Source organism: Ovis aries, chromosome 1 (genome assembly GCF_016772045.2).
Source record: "Ovis aries strain OAR_USU_Benz2616 breed Rambouillet chromosome 1, ARS-UI_Ramb_v3.0, whole genome shotgun sequence".
Classification (NCBI taxonomy): Eukaryota; Metazoa; Chordata; class Mammalia; order Artiodactyla; family Bovidae; genus Ovis; species Ovis aries.
In genome coordinates this window covers 215,721,966-215,748,272 of record NC_056054.1, presented here as the reverse complement: position 1 = coordinate 215,748,272, position 26,307 = coordinate 215,721,966, and the positions used below count along the sequence as shown (strand labels likewise).

Here is a 26,307-nt window from a genome sequence, read left to right as displayed (position 1 = left end):
ACATAGTGGACAAATGTTTGACCTACTTCCTAGACAGATGCCTTACCTCTGTTTCTCCTCCACTTCATAGCAAGTTTACATGACATAATGGATATAATGTGTCATTGTCCACCACTTTTAAAACATAGCAATGGTTATCAAAACCTTTACCACATTATTGCTAAACAAATCTTCAATTCAATCAATTATATATTATTTTAATGCTTTGGCAAGTCAAAAAACTTTCCATTTTTTAGGCTTTAAAATGACAATGTCTGTCTTTCATACATATTAACCAGACATTATATAGTACCCGAGAATTCATGCTCCCCCTCTGGATTTCTGCCATGCATATTCAACTTGAGGCCAAAGACAAAGTAGGCATTGGGTTCATAATGATCTGTTATGATTGAAAGAATCATGAATTAAACAGGGTTGGAAGTTTAAACTTGTATAACACTTAGATCTTTTTCTATTTCCCTTTTTAGTATTACCACCTCTTTAAAAGAAAAAATAAGGCATCATTTTGAATGATCTGTCCATCCTGAAAATACCTGTGTCAGATAGAACATGCTAGAAATCATGCAGCCAGTTAAATGTCAAGCAGAAATGAGTCAACGTGCCCTGTGTTTCTTTAGCACCAGCCAGTGAAGTCACAAACCCTGCCTGAACTGAAATCTAAGCCACACCAAAATCATGAGATCTGTGGATGCATTGTTTTCCTCTTGAATTTTAAAGGGCTGAGTTGTTATTACTGAACTTCGAAACAAGGCTTTCCTTGAGTCAACAGTGCCTCTTTAAATATCATTTGTTCAGTACCTTCCTTTGTTTATAATGTTACTCCCTTGTCACTAGGGTCTAAATGGGAAGCTTATCTTTGTATCGAAAGGGAACAGAATCTTTTGCTCAAATACTTCACTGTCTTCACTGCTTCATTATGGCTCCATCACTAGATTTCTCTTCTCGTATTCCAGAGCTATGTCCCTAAAGTTGACAGGAGCCACCGGCACACGCTTCCTAGAAGATGCCCTTCTCATCAACCAAGGCTGGTCACCTTCAGTGGGAGCCTCACCTGAGGAGTGATGCTGTGTTCTCCTTTGTGCGTTAACTACTCTGGAAGGGTCAAGGGTCTGGAGCCCACGTGAGCCACCTAAGACCAGGGTGATGGCTTTACTGTGTCAGCAGTATCGTCTAGCTCTTCCTCTTCACATTCCCAATTTGTTCTTCTGTTTGTCCCCTGTACCTGCTAAGATAAGAGCAGACTTATAAACATGCTAGGAAGAGTGGTAAGATATCGTGAAATAACAAACATACATCACTTTATAATCATAAGCAGACTAGGTCTTAGAAGAGTCACACATCATTCCAAAGCCCAGGTTTTATTAGTTGATGTTTATTACATTGCCAGCTGGAGATTTGGGAACAGACTATCACAAGCAGTGTGAATATGGAGGTTCCATTTTATCTAATCTGAATATGACAAAGTCAGTCTTGTTTTGCTTCCAATTCTGAAAAAATGTCTCTGGCTCCTGGACACCAGGTGTTGGGCCATGCTCCATAGAGGTCTGCAAGACTGGTAGTTGCCCAACCTTGAGACTGAAGAAAGAACCCAGATATAGCAACAGGAACATCAGTGGGCTTTTGGACAGGGGATCTTACATGTCTAAAGACAAAGGTCCTAGAATGACATCCCACTATGCATGACAGACAGCAGATAAGGCATGGCAGCAGTCTCTGCTACTCAGGGGATTAGACTCCATTCATAGGGGCAATTTCTGTTGATGGGTGGGGCTATGTTCCCTCCCTGTTTTTCGACCTGAGGCCAAACTATGGTGGAGGTAATGAAGATAATGGTGACCTTCAAAAGTTCCCGCGCATGCACTGCCACACTCAGTGCCCCTGACACTGCAGCAGGCCACTGCCGACCCACACCTCCGCTGGAGACTCCTGGATGCTCACGGGCAAGTCTGGGTCAGTCTCTTGTCAGGCCAGTGCTACTTTCTCCTGGGTCCTGGTGTGCACAAGGCTTTGTCTGTGCCCTCTAAGAGTCTGTTTCCCCAGTACTGTGTAAGTTCTGGTGGCTCTATGGTGGAGTTAATGGTGACCTCTTCTAAGAGGGCTTATGCCATACCCAGGTCTGCTGCACCCAGAGCCCCTGCCCCTCTGACTGACCACTGTTGACCTATACCTCCGCAGGAGACACTCAAAAGCAGGCCTGACTCAGTCTCTATGGGGTCTCCTGGTGTGCACAAAGGTTTTGTTTGGGCCCCCCGAGCATCTCTGGTAGGTATGGGGTTTGATACTACAGGGGATACCACCCCTTCTACCATATTTTGGGGGCTTCTCCTTTGCCCTTGGACATGGGATATCTTTTTTTCATGGGATCCAACATCCTCCTGTCAATGGTTGTTCAGCAGGGAGTTGTACTTTTGGAGTTCTCACAGGAGAAGACCAATGCACATCCTTCTACTACACCAGAAAGATATGCAGAGTACATCATGCAAAACGCTGGGCTGGATGAAACATAAGCTGGAATCAAGATTGCTGGGAGAAATATCAATAACCTCAGACATGCAGATAACACCACCCTTATGGCAGAAAGTGAAGAACTAAAGAGCCTCTTGACGAAACTGAAAGAGGAGAGTAAAAAAGTTGGCTTAAAGCTCAGCATTCAGAAAACTAAGATCATGGCATCTGGTCCCATCACTTCAAGGCAAATAGATGGGGAAACAATATAAATAGTGACAGACTTTATTTATTTGGGCTCCCAAATCACTGCAGATAGTGACTGCAGCCATGAAATGAAAAGACGCTTGCCCCTTGGAAGAAAAGTTATGACCAACCTAGACAGCATATTAAAAAGCAGACATTACTTTGTCAACAAAGGTCCATCTAGTCAAAGGTATAGTTTTACCAGTAGTCATGTATGGATGTAAGAGTTGTACTGTAAAGAAAGTTGAGCGCTGAAGAACTGATGCTTTTGAACTGTGGTGCTGGAGAAGACTCTTAAGAGTCCCTTGGACAGCAAGGAGATCCAAGGAGTCCATCCTAAAAGAAATCAGTCCTGAATATTCATTGGAAAGACTGATGCTGAGGCTGATACTCCAATATTTTGGCCCATTGGAAAAGACTCTGATGCTGGGAAAGATTGAAGGTGGAAGGAGAAGGGGATAACAGAGGATGAGACAGTTGGATGGCTTTGCTAACTTAATGGATGTAAGTCTGAGTAATCTCTGGGAGTTGGTGATGGACAGGGTGGCCTGGCCTGCTGCAGTCCATGAGGTCACAAAGAGTTGGACACAGCTGTGTGGCTGAACTGATAAGGGTAATTGATGTCAGGTGGGCCCCTCAGTTACCAGGGAAACCAGGGCCTGGGGCAGGAGGCAAGCACGTAGGCAGTTACTGATGAAACCTTATAATTAGGAGGATTAGATAGTCATATGAATGAAACAGGGCCTTGTTGAGCAGGGGATGGACACAAAGGAAGACAAAAGAAAAACAGCTATCCTGAATGGCCTGACCATAAAGTTCACCCCTGCACATTTTGCACAACCCTTACAATCTTGGTCCATCCCTCTTCTGTGCTATCCCTGGGCTCAGATATGTACGGGGGCACTGCAACCAGACACCACAAAGGCAATACAGACAATAGCAGCTAAAGAGTATAAAGAGTCCAAGAGGGTCAAACATTCAAGCCAGCCAGTTACAGGTTCCAGTTTTCATGAAAGTCCAGAGGACAATGACAATGGCGTCTTGCTATAGACCCAGCAAGCAGACTCATTTCACAGCGATGCCTCCACTGTGCCCAGTCTGCAAACAGATTGCCTTTGCTCAGACTAAATTTGTTAAGAGGCGCTGTACAGGGAAGATTATGACCATTATCCAACATAGAATCAGTAACAGCATCTTGAGATAGTGCTACCCCTGCCTGAGGTTTCTGTCCTAGGGGGCAGAAACATACCACCTCTTCATCCTCAGTCCCCAGAACCCATGCTGAATCCTGGAGAGGCCCACAGGGTTAATATGGTTGTGCCTTCTTCCAGTCAGGGCTGGATTAATTACCTTATTGGTCTTAGGTGGGACAGGTAGCAGACAGGTGAGATCTATAAATCCCTTTCTAATCCTATTCCCCACAAGGCCACAAATGGCAATATTATTTTGCTGTTGCCACAGGTTCCAACCAAACCCTTCCAGGTGACTGGCCATATCCAATTCACAAATCTGTCCCTGAGTTAACATCTCTAAAGCCCACTTCTATAGTTGTTTAGGGTTGATGGTTTAGGGGTATGCTGATATTCTGTATCTAATCCAGGTCCTTGCATTTTTCCTGTGTTCAGCAGCCAGCCCCATGCATTTAGGTGAGCCATGAATGTGGGACTGCTCCTTTTAAGATGGAAAGAGACCTGAGGTTAACAAAATATCAACATAATGGAAGAGAAAGACAGCCCTCATTGAGACGACCATCACCCCAGGATCACCCCCATAACTTCCCGTTCCCTGACCTCATTTCCCAACAGTTCAATACTCACAGGAGTTTCCTTGGTTTCTTGACCGCTCATCAATTATTGGGCTGCACCCTGCAGGCCTACAAGCCTTGTAGTTGCTTAGCCTTGAGACCTGAGTAAGACCCCAGGTACAGCGACAGAGACATCAGTGGTTTAGTGGACAAGGGATCTTAGACGTCTGAAGCAAAGGGTCCTGGAACGACAGCTCCACCATGTGTGGCAGATGGCAGGCAGGACATGGCAGCAGTCTTGGCTACTCAGGAGAGAAGGAGGCTACCATTTATAGGGGCAAGTTATGTCACGTTGTCTCATCAGTTACCAGGGAAACCAGCAGCTGGGCCAGGGGGCAAGCATCGGCAGGCAGTTACTGATGAAGTCCTGTAATTAAGAGGATTGGATAGTCACTGAGTGAAGCAGGGCCTTGTTGAGCAGAGGATATACAGAAAACAAGGGAACAGCCATCTTTTTTAAACAATATTTCAGGTCTGCTGCAAAGTGACTCAGGTTATATACATATGTATCTACTCTTTCAAATTCTTTTCCCACTTACATTGTTACATAATATTGAGCAGAGTCCCCTTTGCTATACAATAGGTCCTTGTTTGTTATCCTTTTTTAAACATTTTTAAATATTAGTATTTATCTATCTGGCTGTGCTGGGTCTTGGTGGGGCAGGCGGGATCTTTAGTTGCAGCATGTGAGATCATAGTTCCCTGACAGGGGTCAAACTCTGGGGTCCCTGCATTAGGAGTGTAGAGTCTTAGCCACTGGACCGCCAGGGAAGTCCTGCTAGTATCTAAAGGGAGGTCCATGTGACCAACACACAGTGAGGCCAGACAATATCAAAATGCCTGAGTCTGAAACAGAGAAAGGTCTTTGTGCCACAACTACTAAGTGGTCTTGGTGAGGGCTCTGGAGCCATGCAGGACATATACTCCCCCCCTACCCCAGCCTGTTCCCTGGCCCAAGGCAGGGTGAGCTGGAGGCCCCAGGGAGAAAGCTAAGATCAGCCTCTTACCTCACTCTGCACCTGAGGGCAAATACTCCACTGATTGTTGGGTGAATGACCTCCCTAAGGGTCTCACTGATGCTTGCTTGTGGGCAGGGCCCACTGTGGCACCAACCAATGAATGACTGAGCAGGACCACAAATAGTCCCTCATTGATAGTTGATTGCTTGAGGGAGACACTCACTACTGCTGACCAATGGCTGAGAAGGATGACTAATGGTCCCCTGGTAACAGGGTGGGGGTGGGGGCTGGGAGGGGTTAGTCAGTTCAGTTCTCAGTCCTGGAGGGGTGAAGGGCCCATAGCAACTAGCTGCGCGCCAAGGTCTGCACTGCAAGGCACTCTATTCCATCCTGTTTGGAGCACGGGCCCTTGGGCACATAGCCTCAGTAGCTGTGGCGCATGGACTCGAGAGTCTGGGCTCAGTAGTCGTGACACAAGGGCTTAGTTACTCCTTGGCATGTTGGATCTTCACAGATCAAGGACTGAACTGGTGACCCTTGCATTGCAAGGCAGACATTTAACCACTAGACCACCAGGGAAGTTTCAAATATAGTAGTGTGTACAGGTCTGATGCTCAACTCCCTAACTGTCCCTCCTCCAAACCCTTCCCCTCTGGTAAGCATAAGTTTGGGAAACAGCCATCTTGAATGGCCTGACCGCACACCAGGTCTATTTTATCTCAGAAATTTGGAGTTTTAGGTAGAATAGGATGGTGGCTAAGAGCAGGGATCTAGAGTCAGACTGCTGAAGCTTGAATCCTGCTCTAGGATGCGCACACTTCCATCACTGGTTGTTATTTGGGCAAATTCCCTAAGGCAGGTAAATGTTTATCCTGATTCTTCTTCAATAAAATGGAAGTAGCACAAGAACTTGGAGAAGGAAGTGGCAACCCACTCCACTATTCTTGCCTGGAGAATTTCATGGACAGAGGAGCCTGGCAGGCTACAGTTCATGGGGTCGCAGAGAGTTGGACACGACTGGGTGACACAGCACACCACAAGAACATAAACTTTGTCTTTCAAACACTGTATCCCTAACGCCTAGCACATTTCCTGGAACACAGTGGGCATTTAGTAAATATTGGTTGAATAAGCTTATATATGAATGTATGAATATTGCTTACATAGGAATTCTTTTTGTTCATAAAATCATCCACTATGGTAGAGGGTGCTTCCTTCATATTTTGGCTTCCTGCAGCACCTAACTAGGGTTTTGGACTGAAGTATTCATGAACATTGATGAATTTAAGGGCATTTGAATTGAAACATCACTGCATGATTGAAGCATCTTTCTATTTCTTTCTAGGATGACAGGATGAGACAGTTGGATAGCATCACCAACTCCAGTGAAGGACAGGGAAGCTTGGCATGCGACAGTCCTTGGGGTCACAAAGAGTCGGACGTGACAGCAGTTAAGCAACAGTCCCTTTCTGGTGGGCAGAAGAGGGGTTATAGGGAATCAAGAGAAGCGAATGGAATGTCAGAGTGACATCGACTCTCTCCTTGCCTCTGGCTCTTTTCATCTTGGATTTTACCCATGCGGGGTAGAACCTAGATCTTTTTTTTCCTGAGTATCCTGCTTAGCCTTCAAAGTCAATAAAAATGATGCCTAGATGATGAGCATCTTTCCCAGCAATCAGGTGGCAATCTCATTCTGATTCCTGTGTAACCAACCTACACCACCCTCAGCAAGTCACGTCACCTTGTAGAACTGTGAGGAGCTTCACACTCACTCTCAGGAGGAATCCTAGTTGGCAGGGTCATTATGGGACAGAAGAGAGGGGGAGTATGAAAGCCCTGTGAAAAGGATGGCATAGGCAGGAATGCTCAGTTGTTTTAACTAGGAGATGCAACTTAGAGACTCATTTCTCTATGAGATTTGGAGTATAATAGTCAAGACAAGCCATCACAAGTCAGTCAATCTTGTGTTAGATTGTGTTGCACAGACCACAACAAAGAGATTTCTAGCATTACTGCACAATTTAAAAATTCTGGTTTCTTTAGTATATATCCCCTCAATGGTTCCACAAATGCACATGGAGAAGTTCGCTTGTGTCAAGCAAACTTGCTTGCTGTTTTAAGTAGAGTGGAAACATTAGGAAGGAAAACTGATTGTGTGGATTTACATTCTAGTGGTGGAGCCAGACTTATGAACAGACAATTACCTCTGTGTGATAAATACAGAGAGGAGTGATCAAGGATAGTTGTGCTCTAGTGACCTTGAAAATTGCCCCTCATTGCTGTTGGAGAGGTGATATTAGTGATGGGTATTGGGGAGTAATACCTGAGATGTGTCTTGAAGAATAAGTTGACATTCAGTAAACACTGAATGGATGAATGGTGCTAATCCATTGTCCTTGGTATTAAAGTCCCTGGGAGGCAGAGCCTAGCAAGGGAATGAGGAAAGAGAGAGATATTTCACAGAGGAATTACCAGCATTCCATTTTGAAGATGCCAAACAGGAGGCTGGAGTGGAGAGAATGAGCACGAGAATTGATTCAGGGGTCTTCAGGCACTAGGAGAATACACTGTCAAGGACCTCAGACATCATCCTGCTGGAGACGGAAAGTCATTTTCATTTGTATTTTTCCAGTCTGAAATGCCTTTTCATCCATTAACAAACAGTCACATGGCTGGGACCCTCTGTTCCTGCAGGTCTGTGCTTTGAAGGAAAACAAAACAGGGACAGGGAGAGGTGCTCCCTTACAGAGGCTGCCTGGGGAAGATTTGCTGATATTTGGCAGATGGCTGAAGCAACTGAGATATCCAAGTCATGTGCATATCTGTTAATAAATGAAAGAGTGTTTCAGGTTGGAAGAATAGAGAAGGAAGGAAAATAACCTAAAGGCTGTTAGAGAAGGTTAAGTAAATTACAGTCAATACAATTAATAAAATACTACACAGATATTAAGAATGACAATCTTGGGACTTCCCTGGTGGTCCAGTGGTTTAAAATCTGCCTTCTAAGCAGAAGATGCAGGTTTGATCCCTGATCATGGAGCTAAGATGTCACATACTGTGGAGCAACTAAACCAGTGAGCTGCGACAAAGAACTCACATGCCACAGCTAAGACCCAAAGCAGACAAGTAAAGAAAGACAGGAGGGAGGGGGGAAGGAAGGAAGGGAAGGAGAGAAAGAGAAAAATATTAAAGAAAGAGATAAAGAAGAAAGGAAGGAAGGAAAAGAAAATATTCTCTGTGAATAAATAAGATATTCTAGCATCTTCTTTTGGGCTCCTAATTGATGGGGAATTTCAAGCCAGCCAAGGCTCTGGGGCTTGACATTCACTTGATGGCTGACGGCGGCCTTGAAAACAAAGTGAAAACGTTTTCCATTTCCCCATTCCAATCTGCGCACCACCATCTGCTGTGCTGATTCCCAGGGTGGCTGCCTCGGTCGGGACAGAATATGGATGACCTGGGAAACCAGCGATTCATCGATGCTAAAGCAAGATGGACTCGCAGATTCTCAGAAAGAGGAAGCTTCTTGAAAGAGGCCACTGAATTGGTTTCATGGACCAACCCTTTGATCTCAACATGTGTGGAAAAAATACTGCACATTGTCTCAAAGACCTCTTCCTTTGAGAGAAGTTTCTTGATCTTCACTCCTTCCTGCTTCAACCTCATTCCATCAGCAGACAGAGTGATCTTCTTTAAGTGCAAACGTGACCCATCACTCTCCCACTCCAAACCCTTCACTGGCTCTAAACTGCTTTTAGGATAACAGTCAGTTCCCTGGCATGGCTGCCGAGGCCTTGTCTCTCTGGCAGTGCCCACTCTATGCCGCTCTTTCCCTTACCTGCCATGTTCCAGCCCCGTGACTGTCTTTCACCTCCTCAGAGGTAGCACATTCCTTCCCAACTCAGATCTCTTCTGTACTATTTTTAAAATTACTTTTAATTCCAGGATAACTGCTTTACAGTATCATGTTGGTTTCTGCCATATCAACATACTATTTTTATACTAGGAATCTATCTAGCAATCTATCTAGCTCCCACTTACCCTTCATATTATGGTGTAAACATCATTACCCCAGGATACCCTCCTTAGTCTCATGCCCCACACCAGGCTGGGTGAATGAAAGGGGCTCACACAGCAACACCTACCCCAGCACTTCCCCACCAGAGCACGCAACTCAGTTAGGGTTAAGCAATTATCAGGCAGTTATTTGCTCCATACTTGTTTTCCCCATTGGACAGACCCAGTCAGTCCCGGCACAGTGTTGGCCTGTATGACCTTACTTAAACTTTCTTTCTTCAGTACTATTATCACCCTGAGATGTCTGTGGATTAATAAAATGTGTGGAATAAGAGAAAGTGGAGGATGCACTTTTCAGCAGGTTGGGCTGTAAAGGGGAGGAGAGAGCTAGGGTGAAGGACACAGTGGGGTTGCTGTAGTCTGCTTCACTGGGTAGCAGGGTACCATAGGCTGAGGGGCTCAAACCACAGAGACTGCTTCTCACAGTTCTGGAAGCTGGAAGTCCAAAGTCAGGGAGCCAGCATGGTCAGTTTCTGGTGAGAGCTCCCTCCTTTCTGCCTTGTCAGTGCCCACCTTCTTTCTGTGTCCTCACTGGTGGGGAGAGAGAGAACAAGCTCTCAGGTATCTCTTCTTGTATGGGCACTTACAACCATCGTCAGGACTTCATCTCTAACCATTGTGTTAGGCATTAGAGATTCAACATACAAATTTGAAAGGAACACAATTCAGTTCATAGCAGCAGTTAAGCGAAGGCTTTATGGCAAAGAGTTCAGATCTGGCTTAAGTGCTGATGGTAGATGCTAGCAGAGAGGAGAAGGGTGAAGCTCTAGGAGAGAAGAGGGCATAGGAGAAAAGGGCTCTGTTTAGGAGGGCATGCTCCCACTGTGACACAGAAGAGGGGCCAAGAGCATGGACAGCTCCACGCGATCTCTTCCAAGTAGTGGCAATGAGCTAAGAGAGTTCCTGAGTGATGGCTTCTCATTTCCTTTTTGAAGCAACATGCAAAGGTGTCTGCAGAGGGGCTGGCAGGGTCTGCAGATCACCGAGAATGTTTGAAATAGATTCTTTTTCTTTTTAAGAAACAACAGCAGCTTTAAAAAAAAAACAAACAAACACCATTTTTATTTATTTATTTGGCTGTGCCAAGACTTAGTTGTGGCACATGAACTCTTAGTTGCAACATGTGGGACCTAGTTCCCTGACCAGGAATTGAACCTGGGCCTCCTGCCCTGGGAGCTTGGCATCTTAGCCACTGGACCACCAGGGAAGTCCCCTGAAATTGATTCTGTAGAGGATAATGGAGCTGACTCCCCACACACCACCATGGAGTTTTGATGGATCAGGAGAGTTTGCTCACCTTGAATGTTTGGAGGCTCCAAGTGCTTCTGCTGTGAGATGTTTCTCCACGTCGCTCAGCATCCAGTGTGAAGCAGAGAAGGACTTTTCCTGAAAAGTGGCTGCTGTCAGTATCAAGACAGCAGGATTCAGAGAGGTTAATGCTAAGTATTTGTCCACCGTCACATGGCTGGTTAGTGGTGAAGCCAGGAGTAAATCCTGTAACTTTTTGCTTCCAAAGTCTTTCATACACCATGTCTTATACTTTGTTTCTGGAAGATAAATTTTGAAAGAGAAAAGCTGCTCAATAAAGATTCTGATGCTGTTAAACAGGCTTAGATAGTGAACATGTGGCCATGCCTAGAGCTATCCTTTCAGGAAACTAGAAGTGCTTGCCTTGTCTCTTTTGCTTCCTGTTGACTGAAGCCGAAATCATTTTTCCTTCCATAAATAGAGGTGCATATGTCCCCTGGGAGAGAGGGTCCAACGGATCACTCCAAAGTATGTCACCAGCATTGCATCTGTTTTACCAGGCTCTCTAATTCCTGTAAATGATCCATGAAGCTGCTGAGGGACCTCTGCCTGGCTGGGGTCAGGGCAGACAGAGAAGACAGGAGAAGGGTTCTAGACTACAGAGCCCCTGAGAGGAGGACTCAAAATGGGGCTGTCTCACGCTTTGCCAAGTAACCAGTGATACTCATGACCACTTAGTGAGCATCTACCAGCTTCTGGTATTTAACTTGGGAGGGAGAAGAAACTTGCAAATAGAGGCAAGATAGAGGCAGAGAGTAGAGGGCAAGTCCCTTGGGGAGATGGCAGGGTTAGAAAGATAGACAGTCTCTGAACTGCAGTAACTCAGTTTACTACTTGCTATTATTATAAGAATATAATATTATAAGAATATTATATATAATATAACATATATATTATATATAAGAATAGAATATTATATGAATATAATATTCTCCATATTCTTTGGAGAAAGATTGAAAACCATAAAAAATAGAAAGAAGAAAATATTTCTGTGAATCAGAGAAATGCTCTTAGGACTTTAGAATGTAGTACCTTCAAGTTTTGAACATGAATTTTTTTTTTACAAGATGGGATAATATGCTTTTTCACTTACTAATACTATGTAAACATTTCCCCACATTTTATTAAGTTCTAAATTAAACAATAACATGTTTAATGCCTACACAGTGCTCCAGAAGAGCAGGAATGAGAGCACCAACTGCCTAACTGGCCTGGGGTCAAATTCCAGCTCTGCCCTTTCCTGACCATATGACAAAACCCCTCCACCCAATGAAGAGAATAACAGACCCTCCTCTTAGGTATGTTGGGACAATCATATGAGAAATGGAATTGAAAGCCCTTACCACAGTGCTGCATACATGCAAACTATTATCATTTCTGAAACTTACCGATTTCCTATTCTCCAACATTCGAGTTTTTCAGGTTTTCACTATCACAAATCAGAGGTAAGGAACACTATTACATATAGATCTTTGTGGTCCTCCATAATTATGTCTTGACGTGAAATTACTGGATCAAAAGGGATGCAGAGTTTACATGCATTTGATACACATTGTCGAACTATTGAAGAGATGTGTGTTGATTTATAGTTAATTTTATGGCCCCTTGGAAGAGGTGGCTATGAAATCAGGAACCAATGATGAATTAGTTATAAGTAGGGATGCAAGAAGCACATAATACCTACCAAATCCTGGGCAGGCCTGCTGGCCTCTCTTCTTCTACCTTGAATCAGGTCCAGGGTCTGTCATAGGAGGGAACCTGGGAGAATGTGATGGGCACTGAGTGGCCTTAGACTGAGGGAGAGGTTAGACAGCAGAGATCAGAAGACAGTGGCAAAAGCCATATCAGATCAATGAAAACAGATCCCATGATTTTCTTCTTTGGATTAGTGTTATTAACTACTGCCAAGTACTACTTATTCATTTTTAGACACTATTTCCAAATTGTAATTAACTCATATTAACAGCAGACGTATAGAATTTTGTGGGATGTTGAATATGTTGCATTTTTACACTGTGCTGATCCTTTATTCTGAGATTATGTCCTTGCTGCTTTTTTTCTTTTTAAAGTTCTTTTAAAATTGAAATAATGGTAATGGTGGTAGGGTATTTTAAAGTCTTTTAATTGGCATATAAAAGTTGGCCACTTTTATTGATCTTCTAATTTTAGTCTTAAATTTTATCGGTACCTGGAATCCATATATCTGGAAGCTAATGTCCAAGTGACACATAAGCTAGTCTTGAAACTTTCATTTGTCAAACCAACATTCAGTGAGTGGATGCTGTGTGCAAGAAGAACAGAAATCTCTGGGTCACACATTAGTATAATACCATGAAGCTGCAACACCATTGTCTCTGGGGATGACAGGCTGTAAGTGTCAGAAAGCTGGGGGAACATGGGAATCATAGTATATCACAGGGTCCCCAAGTCTTAATACTTAACAGGAATGGTATACCTCATTGGAGTCTCTGGGGAAATAAAATTCGCTACAACAAACACTTCCTCAGAGTTGCACAATACATATTTCAGAAATTAAAAGGACAAAATTAGACTAAAGCTAGGACAAAAGTAGAGGTTAAATAACCCAGACACCAAGATTTATCCTTGTAAGTGGAAGAAATTAGCTTTAGGCTTTTTTTATTAAGCATTTATTTGGTTAAGGACACCCAAAGAAAGGGAAACCAATGCCTAATTTCATAATACAAGTACTTGGAGAGCTAAAGTAAACTCTTTAATATCCACAAAAACCTTAAATAAAAAGAATCACAAAACAAAATATCATTAGTCACATTTAGGTTATACTGGGACAACACAAATCAACCAAGTTGTAAATTCTACCCAGACATAGAGTACAGCAGGTATAAGTGAACTGGGAGATTATGCTGTATGAACATATTTATATGAGCAAGAGCTCTTTAGTATCCTAAACTTACCAAGTTAAAATTGAAAAATATAAATATTTTTGTTGTTTGAGCCAGAGAAATCTTTAGATTTGAGATGCTTAAATCACAGAAAATCTTTGAAACTATTCTTCCCAAACACTTTCTCTGGGGCTGGGAGGCAGAATAGTTCTGGAAAGAAAATCTATAAACATTCTGGGAGAATTTTCTGAGTGTTGACATGAGACATGCTTTCAGAAGGCCATAATTGTTTGTCAGTTTTAAGGGTAGTCAGCAGTCCTTTGAGGGTATGTGTCACAACATAAATGATTCATTGGAATTCCAGCAAATATCCAAGCAATTGGGAGGGACACAGACACGGCAGCTTTTTTTCCTTTTTCCAAAGGGTGATGATAATTCTCTCAACCAAAATAGCTAAACTCCAACACCCTGCCAAAGTTTGCATTCAAAAGGAAAAACCCAAAACAGGCCTCGCCCAAACCTTCCCATCACCTGCTTCAAAGAGATTATTGTCAAGCATCGACATGGCTGAATTCATTTAATATGAATAAATAAGTGACATGAACTGACAGCGAGCATTTACCACCAGCAGCACATTGCTTTCTGCTGCCTTGGACATTGAGATCATTCTCTGGATGAAACATGTTATCAATTCAGTGAGTTAACATCAGTCACTAATCATCTAATTAGGTTCCAATTATATATATCCAGGCCTGGATAATTTAAACTGAAATTTAATTTACAGTTTTTAAATGACAATGTGTAATTTAAATTGCAAATAAATCATAGAAGGATCATTAGATTATGAACCATGAGTGACACTCTCTTTATCTTTTAAGGGCATTATTTACACTGAAGACAGTGTTTCTGAAAGCAGAATGCTCTATTCTATTAACTTAGACACTGTGACAAGAAATTTCGATATATGTATGTATATATGTCACATTTTACAGATGCACACACTTTTTAAAAACACACTTTTTTAAAAGACAGGGGAGTATTTTTCAGGCACCAATCTTGCAAAAAAGTCTCAGAGTTTTAAAAAAAAGTTAAATTCCAGTAAGGCAATAAATGAAAAACAGCAATATAATCACAGCTAAAATTGTCAATGTTGAGCTAACAATTATAAATTATAATGATTTCAGGTTCTTAGTAAAAGCATTGGAGTGGACAAGGTGGAATTTCAAGTCAAATCCCATCACAAGAAACTTCATTGCAATAAAAAACTGACCATAAAGAAATGGTTTTCAAGGTCTGGCCGGACATTAGAAGTGCTTCTCATTCTCATTGCCGCAACACTTACAATTTTAAATAGTTTGTGGCAATGAGTATTTTCCTAAAAGCAATTATTCAAAAGTTCGTTCTCATACAACAGTCATTTCCAAAAATGAAAAAAATCCAACCCTTGATTTTGTGACACAGTGTAAGGTGTGGTAATAGAAACCTTGATTCTAGGTAACCAGAAAAATAGAAACACAGATTATAACCGAAACCAATTTATTTATTTTTTTTACATTGAAAAAGAATGCACTGGCAGACAATAACTACATCTACAAATTTGACTAGTTCGTGTACTAGCAGCCTATTCTGAATATTTTGAGGCAAATATACAATAGAGGGAGGTACACAGCACAGTGTCAACTGAAGATGTTTACTTTATAGTTTAAATATATTAGTTATCTGCTATAACATAACACACAAGTGGTCATGAATTCATTAGGGATAAAAATACTTAACTCATGAATCTCTAGCGCTTAGAACATACCAGGCAAATACTAAACGTGAACTGAAGGACCTTTAGGAACATTTTTCCTCATATAAGTTCCTCTTTTCGCTGAGTCTGAAATAATTTATGGACCATGATGAAACAAAGAAGTTACGAAAATAAAAAGGCAATCATATAAGAGCATGATTAACAATTCCTTTCTCTAAAACTATTCTCTGAGTTCTAATGAAGGACAATAGTGGCCCCTGCTATGGAAACTATTCCCTGTGAGTTGTACTGAGACTATGGACATGAACCTACAAGAAAGTGGGGGGTGGAGAGTGGGGTGCACTGAATAATTAAAAGTTGGGTTGTTTTTCTCCAAAGCAATCAACTATGTGATCAAGTCAAGCCTTTTTTTTGCTTGTTTCCTCTCAAATAGGATATATCTGTAGAAAGAAACAATAAGGTTTCAGGAAATTGAATTACCTCTTTGAGATTTACTGGGACCTATTTAGAACAATAATGTTGAAAGACCTAATTAGTATTCAATGGGCTTAAATGATTCAGTATTTAAAAAAAAAAGATACACTCCAAAGAATTAACTGAGTAATCAATTTGCTGAAGTTCTGCATTTAGACTATATAGATAATATAGTTTTAGTGTCAGGATGAACTTTAGAAATATTTCTCTGGAGAAATTATTCTAATTATTAATGTTTTCATTAAAAAAATAGTCAATTGATTATTTTGGCATAATAATCTATACTTTGGGTGGGGAAAACCAGTCATGGCAATAATTTACCTAATTAGTTCAATCAGTTCCATACTGAACCAATAACTTTATGAAGGAATTGCTTATATAACTTAGTATTACAGAGGACTATGAAAAAATCATTTTTTGGAATATTATATTTAATATAAAAGAGTTGATTATAAGAGGAATAATAGGAATATAAATGAAAGTTTTAGATTTATAACCAATATGTATAATATTTACAGTGTCTAATCATTCATAATTATGATGAAGAGGAATACTGGAAATCTAAGTAAACATTTCTATCAGATAAGCAGTGGGATGTAAAGAGCACAACTAATCTGGAGACAGGGCATGCATAGGCATTTTGAAATAAATGATCATAAGGGTTTTTTGAAGTGTTGAATATCAATCAACAGTAGCATTGAAGGGGCTGTGAATTTTTCACCATTTGAAAACTTACTATGTTTATTAAGTTTCTGTAAACTTTCCAGAGTAAGTTGTAAATTATTCTTTATTCACAAATCAAAGGCTTATGATTGGCTCAAGTATTTTTGTTAAGCCAAAAAAGGTAATTTGTGATTTTCTACAGTTTTTAAAAAGTCTCATTTCCTGATTACTAACACTTGCAACCCAACTTGATTAAAAATGCATGCATATTATAGTTCATATCCATTTTCTCCCAAGCAGAAATTACAGGGCATTCAGGTATAATCCTTAGAATTTATCACTCTAACACTCTCCTATGCTAATTTCACTATAAAAACATTTCAGGAAATGAGTATTTATTTTTAGCATTTCTATGAGATTAACAATAATTTTCCATATACTCTAGAGCTGCATTGTCCAATATGGTAGCCATTAGCCACATTTGGCTATTGAAACACTTGAAATGTGGCTATTGCAACTTGAAGAACTAAGTTTCTAATTTCAATTAATTTTAAAGTTAAGAACTTATAGTTGTTTTAGTTATTAGAGAAATTTTAAGTATGTTTAGACAACTTAGGTTAATGAATCTACTTTTTCTTCTGCAAAATTTATGAAATTGCAATAAATCAAGTATTACTGATGAACACCCAATGTCCAAATTAAGGTGAATTTAAAATTTAAAAAACAAACCAGATTTTAAAGACTTTAACATAAAAAACATAAAATTCTCATTAACAATTTTATATTGGTTTCTTAAGTGCTTTGCATCATATTTCTCTTGGACAGCACTGATCTGGGACTCTATGAAATTTTCTAGCTTCTGAGTGTCATATTTTACATTTTTTATTATTTTAATAAAAATTATCATTATGAAAAAGAAATTAGAGTTAGAATTTGTCTAGTAAAAAGTGATCTAATTGCCTTCTCTACACTACCTCCCTTCTCTGAACTACAGAGCCCTTGCTAGCACCAACAGCAGAATGCAAAAATGATAGGCAGTGAAATATGCAGAAATCATGTATGACAGCACTGATGAGTGTGCAATCAAATCAAACTGCTCACACACTACAAAGTCTCTGTTTTCTTGTTCCCAATTGTCTTCAGACCTATGTGTCCCTAATTCCAAAATTAACCTCCAAACTTCCTCCCAAGTTCTGCTGTGCTATGGCTTCTGGTGTAGAATAATGAGTGATGACTTTACTGGGCAATGTATTAATTAATTGCTGATCATGTATTAATACTAGATTCTGTCCAGGCCCGAGAACTTTCATCCTTTAGAGTGGAGAGCTTCCTCTGGGAGAAGGGTTCAAATCCCAGAAGTTTGAACACTGCCACTCGGTACTTCTTGGACATGATGTTGTAGAGAATAGGGTTGATAGCAGCACTGAAGTAGAAGAGGACGAAAGAGACGAGGTTGCAGTATTGGCTGATCTGAGCGATCTCCACAGAGCCAGGCTCGAACGATTTGGAGAATAAATATCGTCCTACATGGAAGGGCAGCCAGCAGAGGACGAAAGCAAAAACCACTACAGCTGAAAAGACAATGAGAAAGAGAACGTCAGTTCAAGATATGTCATAGCAAACCACAGTCTCTTTTGAAGACATGGACTTGTTTTGATTATGCGTGGCATGACAATTGACTTCAGAAAAATATCATGTTTTGCTCTTCCCCATTCCTATATTTTAACCAAGATTGACTCTGTTTGGACCAACAGTTCAACCATTTTCACTAAGCTTTCCAATCATTTCTATTTAACAACTACTTTAGTAATTTTGTGCTTGAGTTGACATATTGACTCTAGCAACCTGATAATTTAGTCTCAATCGTCCACCATTTTATATGTGTTAGATCAAATCCATATGAGATAATGTGGTTGTAATCAGCCACAGTTATGTATCAGAGTTTCCTGGGGCACAAATTCCTTGGATATAATACAAACTAACTAAATTAAACTCTCTAGAAAGGAGACCAGGACACCTGTTCTCTATTTTTCTTTTTAAAGTTTCATAAAAGACTGAATATGCAGTCAGGATTGAGAACCATAGAGATGAATGAGACTTTTCCACCTAAAATAGACATAAGTAAGGAATAAAAGGCCATAAAACCAACTAACATTAATGATCATCCATCCAAGTTTTAATTTTGCCCCTTCAAGGTAGCTTTTTTTTTTTTTCAAGACCTTTGTGTTTCTAGGTTAAGTTTTTAAAATTCAGAAATCAGAGGAAAAATAACAGAAAAAAATATTCTGGTCCTTTTGCCACTTTAGGGAATCACTCAAGTGACTGATTCCCTTCCAGTTGTCAAGGCAAAACAAAATTAACATTGCTATTGAGACACCAGTGAGGATAATTAACAGTTTAAAAATAAATTAGAGGAAATTATTAAATGTACTCTCAAAACTAAGTTGCATAGTAGCAACTGACTGTCCCAGCAGCAACATGAATTTAAAGTCCCTTGAGGAGCACCAGCAAATTTTGGTCTATTAGTCATATTAAGAGAATCACTGGTCTTAAATAAAAAAAAAAAAAAAACTAGCATTCTTTGAACAAACTCTATCACTTTAATATATAGGATTTCAGGAATTGTAAAATTACAATGCAAAATCATCCTGGAATGACTGCTAAGAAGCACTAAATATGCAAATCAGTACAAAATGTTGACTACAATGTCCAAATAATAAAATGTAAAGATCCTGGTTTTGAAAAAAAGCAAGTAGAATTACAATTTCACTTGGATGTGAACACACTTTCTATTACTTGTACCAAACACATATAGTTACAGAAGCTGAATTTATGGAATAACTATTCCATACACACTCCAGTGTGGCATTGCATCCGGATGTTTTCTGAAGGCTCACTTGGGGAGAGATAGTAAGTCCTACCAGCTTCCACCCCTTCTCCTTTTCTTATGCTGGAAGCCTGCCTATCCTAGTTTATCTAGCCTTTCCTACTTGGAGAGAAAGGTAAGTACGAAAACAGAGATCCCAGTACTTCCTTCCAAAGCTGTATAAACAGCATCAGGATAAACAGAATTGAGGCAATTATCCGAAAAAAATACAAGTCAGAAAGCAAATCACAATGTTGAAAGAAAAATTAATCTTCTCTGATAGAATTATCCAAATGATCACATCTTTGGTTAAATTTACCAATGAATGCTTTCTAGAGTCAATACCTGATTTTTTCACTCCCAGTACCTGCTTTTCTTAATGCAACTTAGTTATCTCCATATTGAGGCAGGAAGCTTAACATCAACTTTAATGCTTCAAGACCACAATAGATTCTTTAATGAAAGATATCAGTTTTGACAGGAAGTTTCTAGGCAAATACGCACTACATTGTAGAGGAAAGAGAGAAGGAAAAACCAGGAACGAGACACCACGAAAACAGAGAAAGAGACCAAAGGAGAAAGTCAAGTGGCGAGAGGAGGGAAGGAGAAAGGAGAGAGGAAAACAGAGATATATAGACAGAAAAAAATGGAAAACAAAAAAGTAGACACACGACAGAGAAACTAGAGACCAAAGAGAGGGCTGAAGACCAAAACTGGAGCGAATAATTGAGAGATTTATAGGGCAACATAGACTTCAAGAAACAGGAGAGAGAGGGAGACTCAGGGAGAAGGGGAAGGCACGGGGAGAGGAGAGCTCGAAGGCGCGCTGAGACCCACCCAGCATCTTCACGGTTTGTTTGTGGTTCTGGTCTCTGAGCGAGGCGCCCACCACCACCTCGCTGCGTCTTCTCCTCCATAGCTTCCTGCCGATGAGGCTGTAGAGCACAGTGAGGCAGAAAACAGGCAGGAAGAAGAAGATGCTGGACACCCACACCATGATGGTGAGCAGCCCGGAGCGCACGGCGAACTCGGTGGCGCGGCACTCGTTAGTGTCCCGAGGGTCGGTACCATTCTCATGCTCCACTCCGACCAGCATGAAGATGGGCCAGGCGCTGCAGAAAGCCACGGCCCAGATGGCCAGGACGACGAGCTTCACCCGGCCCTTGGTGATCACCACCTTGGCCCGCAGCGGGAAGCAGATGGCGAAGTAGCGCTCGACGCTCAGCGCGGTGATGGTGAGCACCGAGGCGTAGGTGCAGCTCTCGCTGACAAACTGGAAGAGTTTGCAGAGCAGGTCGCCCAAGTTCCAGGGCCGGTAATGCCAGAGGCGTACGAGGTCGAGGGGCATGCAGAGGAAGATGAGTAAGTCGGAGAAGGCCATGCTGGACAGGTAGAGGTTAGTGGTGGTACGCAGCTCGCGGAAACGCGACACTACCAGCATGGTGAGCAGGTTGCCCGCGATGCCTACCACGAAGAGCGCCACGCAGGTGGCTGTGACTCCCGCCAGCAGCGGCGCGGGGAAGAGGGGTGGCAGCTCGTCGGTCAGCGAGTCGTTGTCTGGGGCAGCGTCCCAGTCCAGGTCCGGCAGCGTGAGGTTGGGCCCCAGCTCCTCGCTCCGCGTTGCATTCCACATGCTGCCGGTTCTGCTTAACTGGTTCAGGGACGCGACTGCACTGAGCGGCTGGATCCGGCTAGTCCGGGAGAAGGTCTCTTTAGGCTCAAAAGAGTGCGAGGGAGGAGCGTGCGCTCGCTCTCAGGGAGAATGCTTGGAAAAGAGAGAGAGGAGGGGCAGTTAGCTGAGCGAGAAGGTGAGATTGAGAGCCTGAGGCGGGGAGGAGGGAGAGAGATGGAGGCAGGAAGACACACACAAACACACACACACACACGCACGTACACACACGCACACGCACACGCACACACTGGTGGTGAGATGGACAGAGTGACCCACAGCTCTGGCACCTCTCGTTTACCCCTTTCTCTCCCCCAAAGACCCTCTCTCCCAACCCAGCCTCCAGCCGGCCTCCACACAGGTACCTGTCCCTGGAGTAGCTTCACCAACTGCTTCCCTTTTGCGTTCAGTCTCCAGCTGCATCTCGCATTTCCCAAAGCGCTGTGAAGCGGAGACCCGGCACTGCGATGCTGCAGCGCGCGGGAGCGCTCCCTCGCTAGCCTTGGGCGCTGCGTGCCCAGTGTGGCCCCAAAGGCAGATCACACCCGAGGATGGGGGCGGGGATATGGGGAGAACACCTTCAGTTCTCGGGACTTGCCTCAACAAGGGTTAGAGTTGGCTACAAACCTGGTGTCGAAAACTGAGAGTGCACAACTGAGCTTGGGGAAAGGAGGTAGGGAATGTTTTGACGGGAGAGGAGACCTTGGGCACCTGGGAAGAGCCTCACACGGTCCTGGAACCTACCATCGTCTTCGCGAGGAGAAGCAGGCTTAGAGAGGTGCGGCCACTTGTCCAAGGTCACACAGCGAGCAGGGGACTCAGGTACTAGATTTGAATATCCCATCTGGTGGACTTCTGAGAACGAAGGAGCAAGATGTGTGAATAAGTTATTGTGAATTCCAGACCTTTGTGCAGGCTCCCAACTGGGCGGTGGTAGGGCATATACTGTGTAGGAGATTACTTTTGCTGCAGCAAACCTCGGAGGAGGAGGAAAAGCTAAGGGGCATGCTAGCGTGGCAGAGGTGGGGGGAGCTGGTAAAGGGGGCGTAGCAGAGGCTGTAAGGCTGGTACGTTGAGGGTGATCAGTAAACATTTTCTGAGGCATGGATAAGAAAGATTAGCCTTTGGGTAAATCATCAACCTTTTTGCTTCACATTTCGAGGATGTTGTGAAAACTACTGAAAATAGATATCAAAAGTTGTAGCTTAATACATAAATATAGGCAGCAGCGTTACTGTTACTGCCATTGAGGGGCAGGAGCTGCGCTTCGTGGGTATGGGTCGGAGGCTGCCTCTACGCTCTCTAGGTGACTCTCTCTGGACGCAGTCACAGTGTCCTCTGCTCAGAGCCAGGAATCCGCAAACTAAGGAGCGAAGCTGGAGGCTGCCCTCTAACTCACTAACCCGCCGGGCCTCTTCCAGCGAGCCAACCTGGCGGCAGCTCACAAGCGTGTTCAGCACCGCGGCCAGCGACCGGCTCCTCCTACCTCGCGGCACTGCTCACCCCGCTGAGGTCCGCCTCTGGCTCTCATCTTTTTCACTTCTGGCCTCAGGGCCTCAGCCCAGCTCCGCAAGGGAGCCGGGAGATTCCTCCCAAATACAGACTCATATTAAGTGGCTTCGCTGACCGCGCCTATTCACACTCATCTACCCGTGGCCTAAATTGACTTTGTATGAGAGACAGCTTTCCCGAAGCGTTTTAGTGCCTTTGCATATGCCTTTGACAGATGGTTTATATTACCTCTACTGACTAAATCGTTAATGCTTTAAAGTCCACAAAAATTTAAGGCTGGATGTATGCATATGTGCATGAAAGAGTCCACACACAGAGAGAGACTGGAAGTTTAGTACAGACAACTTACTGGAAAATGCTACATAGGTTACTACTGCTATGTTACAGATGTTGGAGCAAAGATCTATTACAATCGTTATTTTAGAAAAAGATGAGGGACTGCCTGATGGTCCCAGTGGTTAAGAATCTGCTTGCCAATGCAGGGGATTCGGGTTCAATCCCTCATCTGGAAACTAGGATCCCACATGCCAGGGGGCAGCTACTGAAGTCCCTGCCCTCAATAGCCCATGCTCTGCAACAAGAGAAGCCATCAAATTGAGAAGCCCTCACATAGCAACTAGATTTGACTTTAACACGTCCTACCCTACATTATTGGGTTTTCCATATAGCACTAGTGGTAAAGAACCCATCTGCCAATGCAGCAGGTTAAGAGATGTGGGTTCCATCCCTGGGTCATGAAGATCTCCTGCAGGAAAGCATGGCTGCCCACTTGAGTATCCTTGCCTGGAGAACCTCATGGACAGAGGAGCCTGGCGGGCTACAGTCCATGAGGTCACAAAGAGTTGGACATTACTGAACTGACTTAGCATGCACTCTGCATTATCAGTGGTCTTCTGTGTGCAGACAGATCTCTAGGGGGAGAAAACAGTGGGATAAATAAAAATACCACAGGAGGCTGTAGCCTAAGAATAAGAATAAGGAAAAGATTGTGGGGACATATTTCTAATCTACTGAGTGTAAAAGCAATAGCTAATAAATAGGTGAAATTCTTCTTAAAAATCGTTATAACAAAAATTTGGCATGTTGGCCAAAATAGCCAGATTTTAACTGCATTTAATTATTTTCTAAAATAAAGACAAATCTGTATTGTGTGATGATGAAAAAAAAAACCAGGGGATACTATTGAAATTGATTCATTCATTTACAACACATAATATTGTAAAAATATATAAAACTTTCTATTAGTAGGTGTCAGGTACTGGGAATGAGCAAAAAAAAAAAAAAAAAAGAATAAGAAGAAGAAGAAGAAGAAGTCAGAAAGGTCCTGTATTTATAAACTTACATTATGGAGAGAAAAGTACAGTTAAACAAGCAATTCCGGTACAGTTTGATATGTGCATTTAAAGAGGAATGTACAATGAGCTCTGTTGAAATATGGAGAAACAATGAACTGCACAGAGGTTTTAGGGAAGACTTCTCAGAGGAAGTACCACCTGAGCTGGATCTTCAAAGTTGAGTTCCAATAGGTGAAGCAGAGTATGCTAAACTGTTCAGATAGGAACAAAACCACACTGGAGCATAAAAACCCAGCATACCTTTTCCTTTGAGGAGTATTATTATGGATTCATAGATTTTCATATATTCAGTGAGGAGCAGTCCAAATTACAGTATTTTCTTTTCTTTTTGATGCTTAAATTATCCTATCTTTGGCTAATGAGATCCCTTTCAAGCTGGCTCAAGGGCCTCTGACATGACTTGCTTAGACTTTGAAAAAGTCTTGCCACATTTCCTTGCCAAAATGTGTGGCACAGTAAAACACCGCTTGTAAGTAACTTACTGTGTAAGTTCCCTACTCTAGACCTGGGAGCAGCTATTTCTCCAAGAATTCCTGCTACTTATAGAGGGGAATGGCATTTAGAAACTTAAGTTTAGGCAGTAGGGATGGTTATTGCTCCTATAATATTATGGCCTAGACTCTGTCTATCAACAGAGCTAGGATAAATGTTTTTTGAAAGTGTCATGAGATGATGATAATACAGTAGATAAATCAAACACACTCTTAGCAAGAGATCATAATTAACAGCACCAGTGTGATGCTCTGTAAAAGACACAAAGTCCCTTACATGGTATTCCAGCTAGGAATGCACAATCTCTAACTAATCACAAGGAAACATCAGATAGACTCAAAATGAGGAATATTCTATTTTTAAAATTCTTTCCCAAACTGTCAATGTTATATATGACAAAGAAAGACTGGGAAAATGTTCCAGACAAAAGAAAACCAAAGAGATGTAACAGCTAACTGTAATTTCTATCCTAGACTGGATCCTAAACTAGAGGATAAAAACTTCTATAAAGGTCAATATTGGGTTAAGTGACAAACTTAGAATATGGATGATAGATTAGATAGAAGTATTGAATCAATGTTAAGTTTACTGGAACTGATAACTATGTAAAAGAAAATATTCTTAAAAATATATACTTAACCATGATCTATGCTTCTGTTTTAGAATAATTACATGTGTGTAGATAAACAGAGAATTTCCTAAGTGGCTCAGTGGTAAAGAATCCATCTGCCAAGCGGAAGACATGGATTTGATCCCTGGGTTGAGAAGATCCCCTGGAGGAGGAAATGGCAATCCACTCCAGTATTCTTGCTTGGGAAATCTCATGGACAGTGGAGCCTGTTGGGCTGCAGTCCAAGGGGTTGCAAAGAGTCAAATGCAACTTAGCAACTAAACAGCAGCAGCAGATAAACAGAGGCAATGATAAAGCTGCTGCTGCTACTAAGTCACGTCAGTTGTGTCTGACTGTGTGACCCCAGAGACGGCAGCCCACCAGGCTCCTCTGTCCCTGGGATTCTCCAGGCAAGAACACTGGAGTGGGTTGCCATTTCCTTCTCCAATGCATGAAAGTGAAAAGTGAAAGTGAAGTTGCTCAGTCGTGTCCAACTCTTCACGACCCCATGGACTGTAGCCTACCAGCCTCCTCCACCCATGGGATTTTCCAGGCAAGAGTACTGGAGTGGGTTGCCATTGCCTTCTCCAATGGTAAAGCAAATGGGGAAACATATGAATAATAAATGAATCCAGGGAAGGGGTAGAATGATTTCTTTGTATTATTCTTGCAACTTTTCTTTGTTCGAAATTATTCCCATACAAAATATTAAGAAGTCATTAGTTTTAGAGATATTTCAATTCAACTTCTGATTATTTACTTAATGTACTTGGTTTTATATTCCTTCTGAATATCCTGGCTTCTAACAACATAAGCATGATTATTTATGTTGTAATATGCATTAAATGATTTCAAACTAATAACATTGGCAGTACTGTTAATAGTAAACTTGGCAAATAAAGCTTGAGATTGTCTTGCAGTTCTCTTTGTCCTTAGAATATACCCCACTACGTGCGTACAGGGCTTCCCAGGTGGAACTAGTGGTAAAGAACCTGCCTGCCAATGTAGGAGACAAAGAATTGTGGGTCTGATCCCTGAAGAAGGGCATGGCAACCCACTCCAGTATTCTTTCATGAAAAATTCCAAGGACAGAGGGGGCTGGCAGGCTATAGTCCATAGGGTTGCAAAGAGTTGGACAAAACTGAGCACATATGCACGAGTCTACAAATGTGTACAATTATATGTCCTAAGATTAATTGAAATAATGCTTTTT

General features: G+C 42.1%; 1 protein-coding gene and 1 long non-coding RNA gene across 2 annotated transcripts; both read right to left on the bottom strand.

Annotated features, from left to right (window-relative positions):
• Positions 1-227: 227 nt before the first annotated feature.
• Positions 228-4,739, bottom strand: LOC121816926 (uncharacterized). The gene is made up of 3 exons (XR_006056642.2): positions 4,509-4,739; positions 1,052-1,225; positions 228-379 (listed from the first exon to the last, which is right to left on the bottom strand). It is a non-coding gene; the product is annotated as an uncharacterized LOC121816926 (long non-coding RNA).
• A 12,490-nt stretch (positions 4,740-17,229) lies between these two features.
• On the bottom strand, positions 17,230-21,154 carry GHSR (growth hormone secretagogue receptor). Its single transcript, NM_001009760.1, is given in 2 exon segments — positions 17,230-18,161; positions 20,294-21,154. Coding segments are annotated over 2 exon segments (1,101 nt in total). The 5' UTR covers positions 21,090-21,154; the 3' UTR covers positions 17,230-17,856.
• Positions 21,155-26,307: the final 5,153 nt, after the last annotated feature.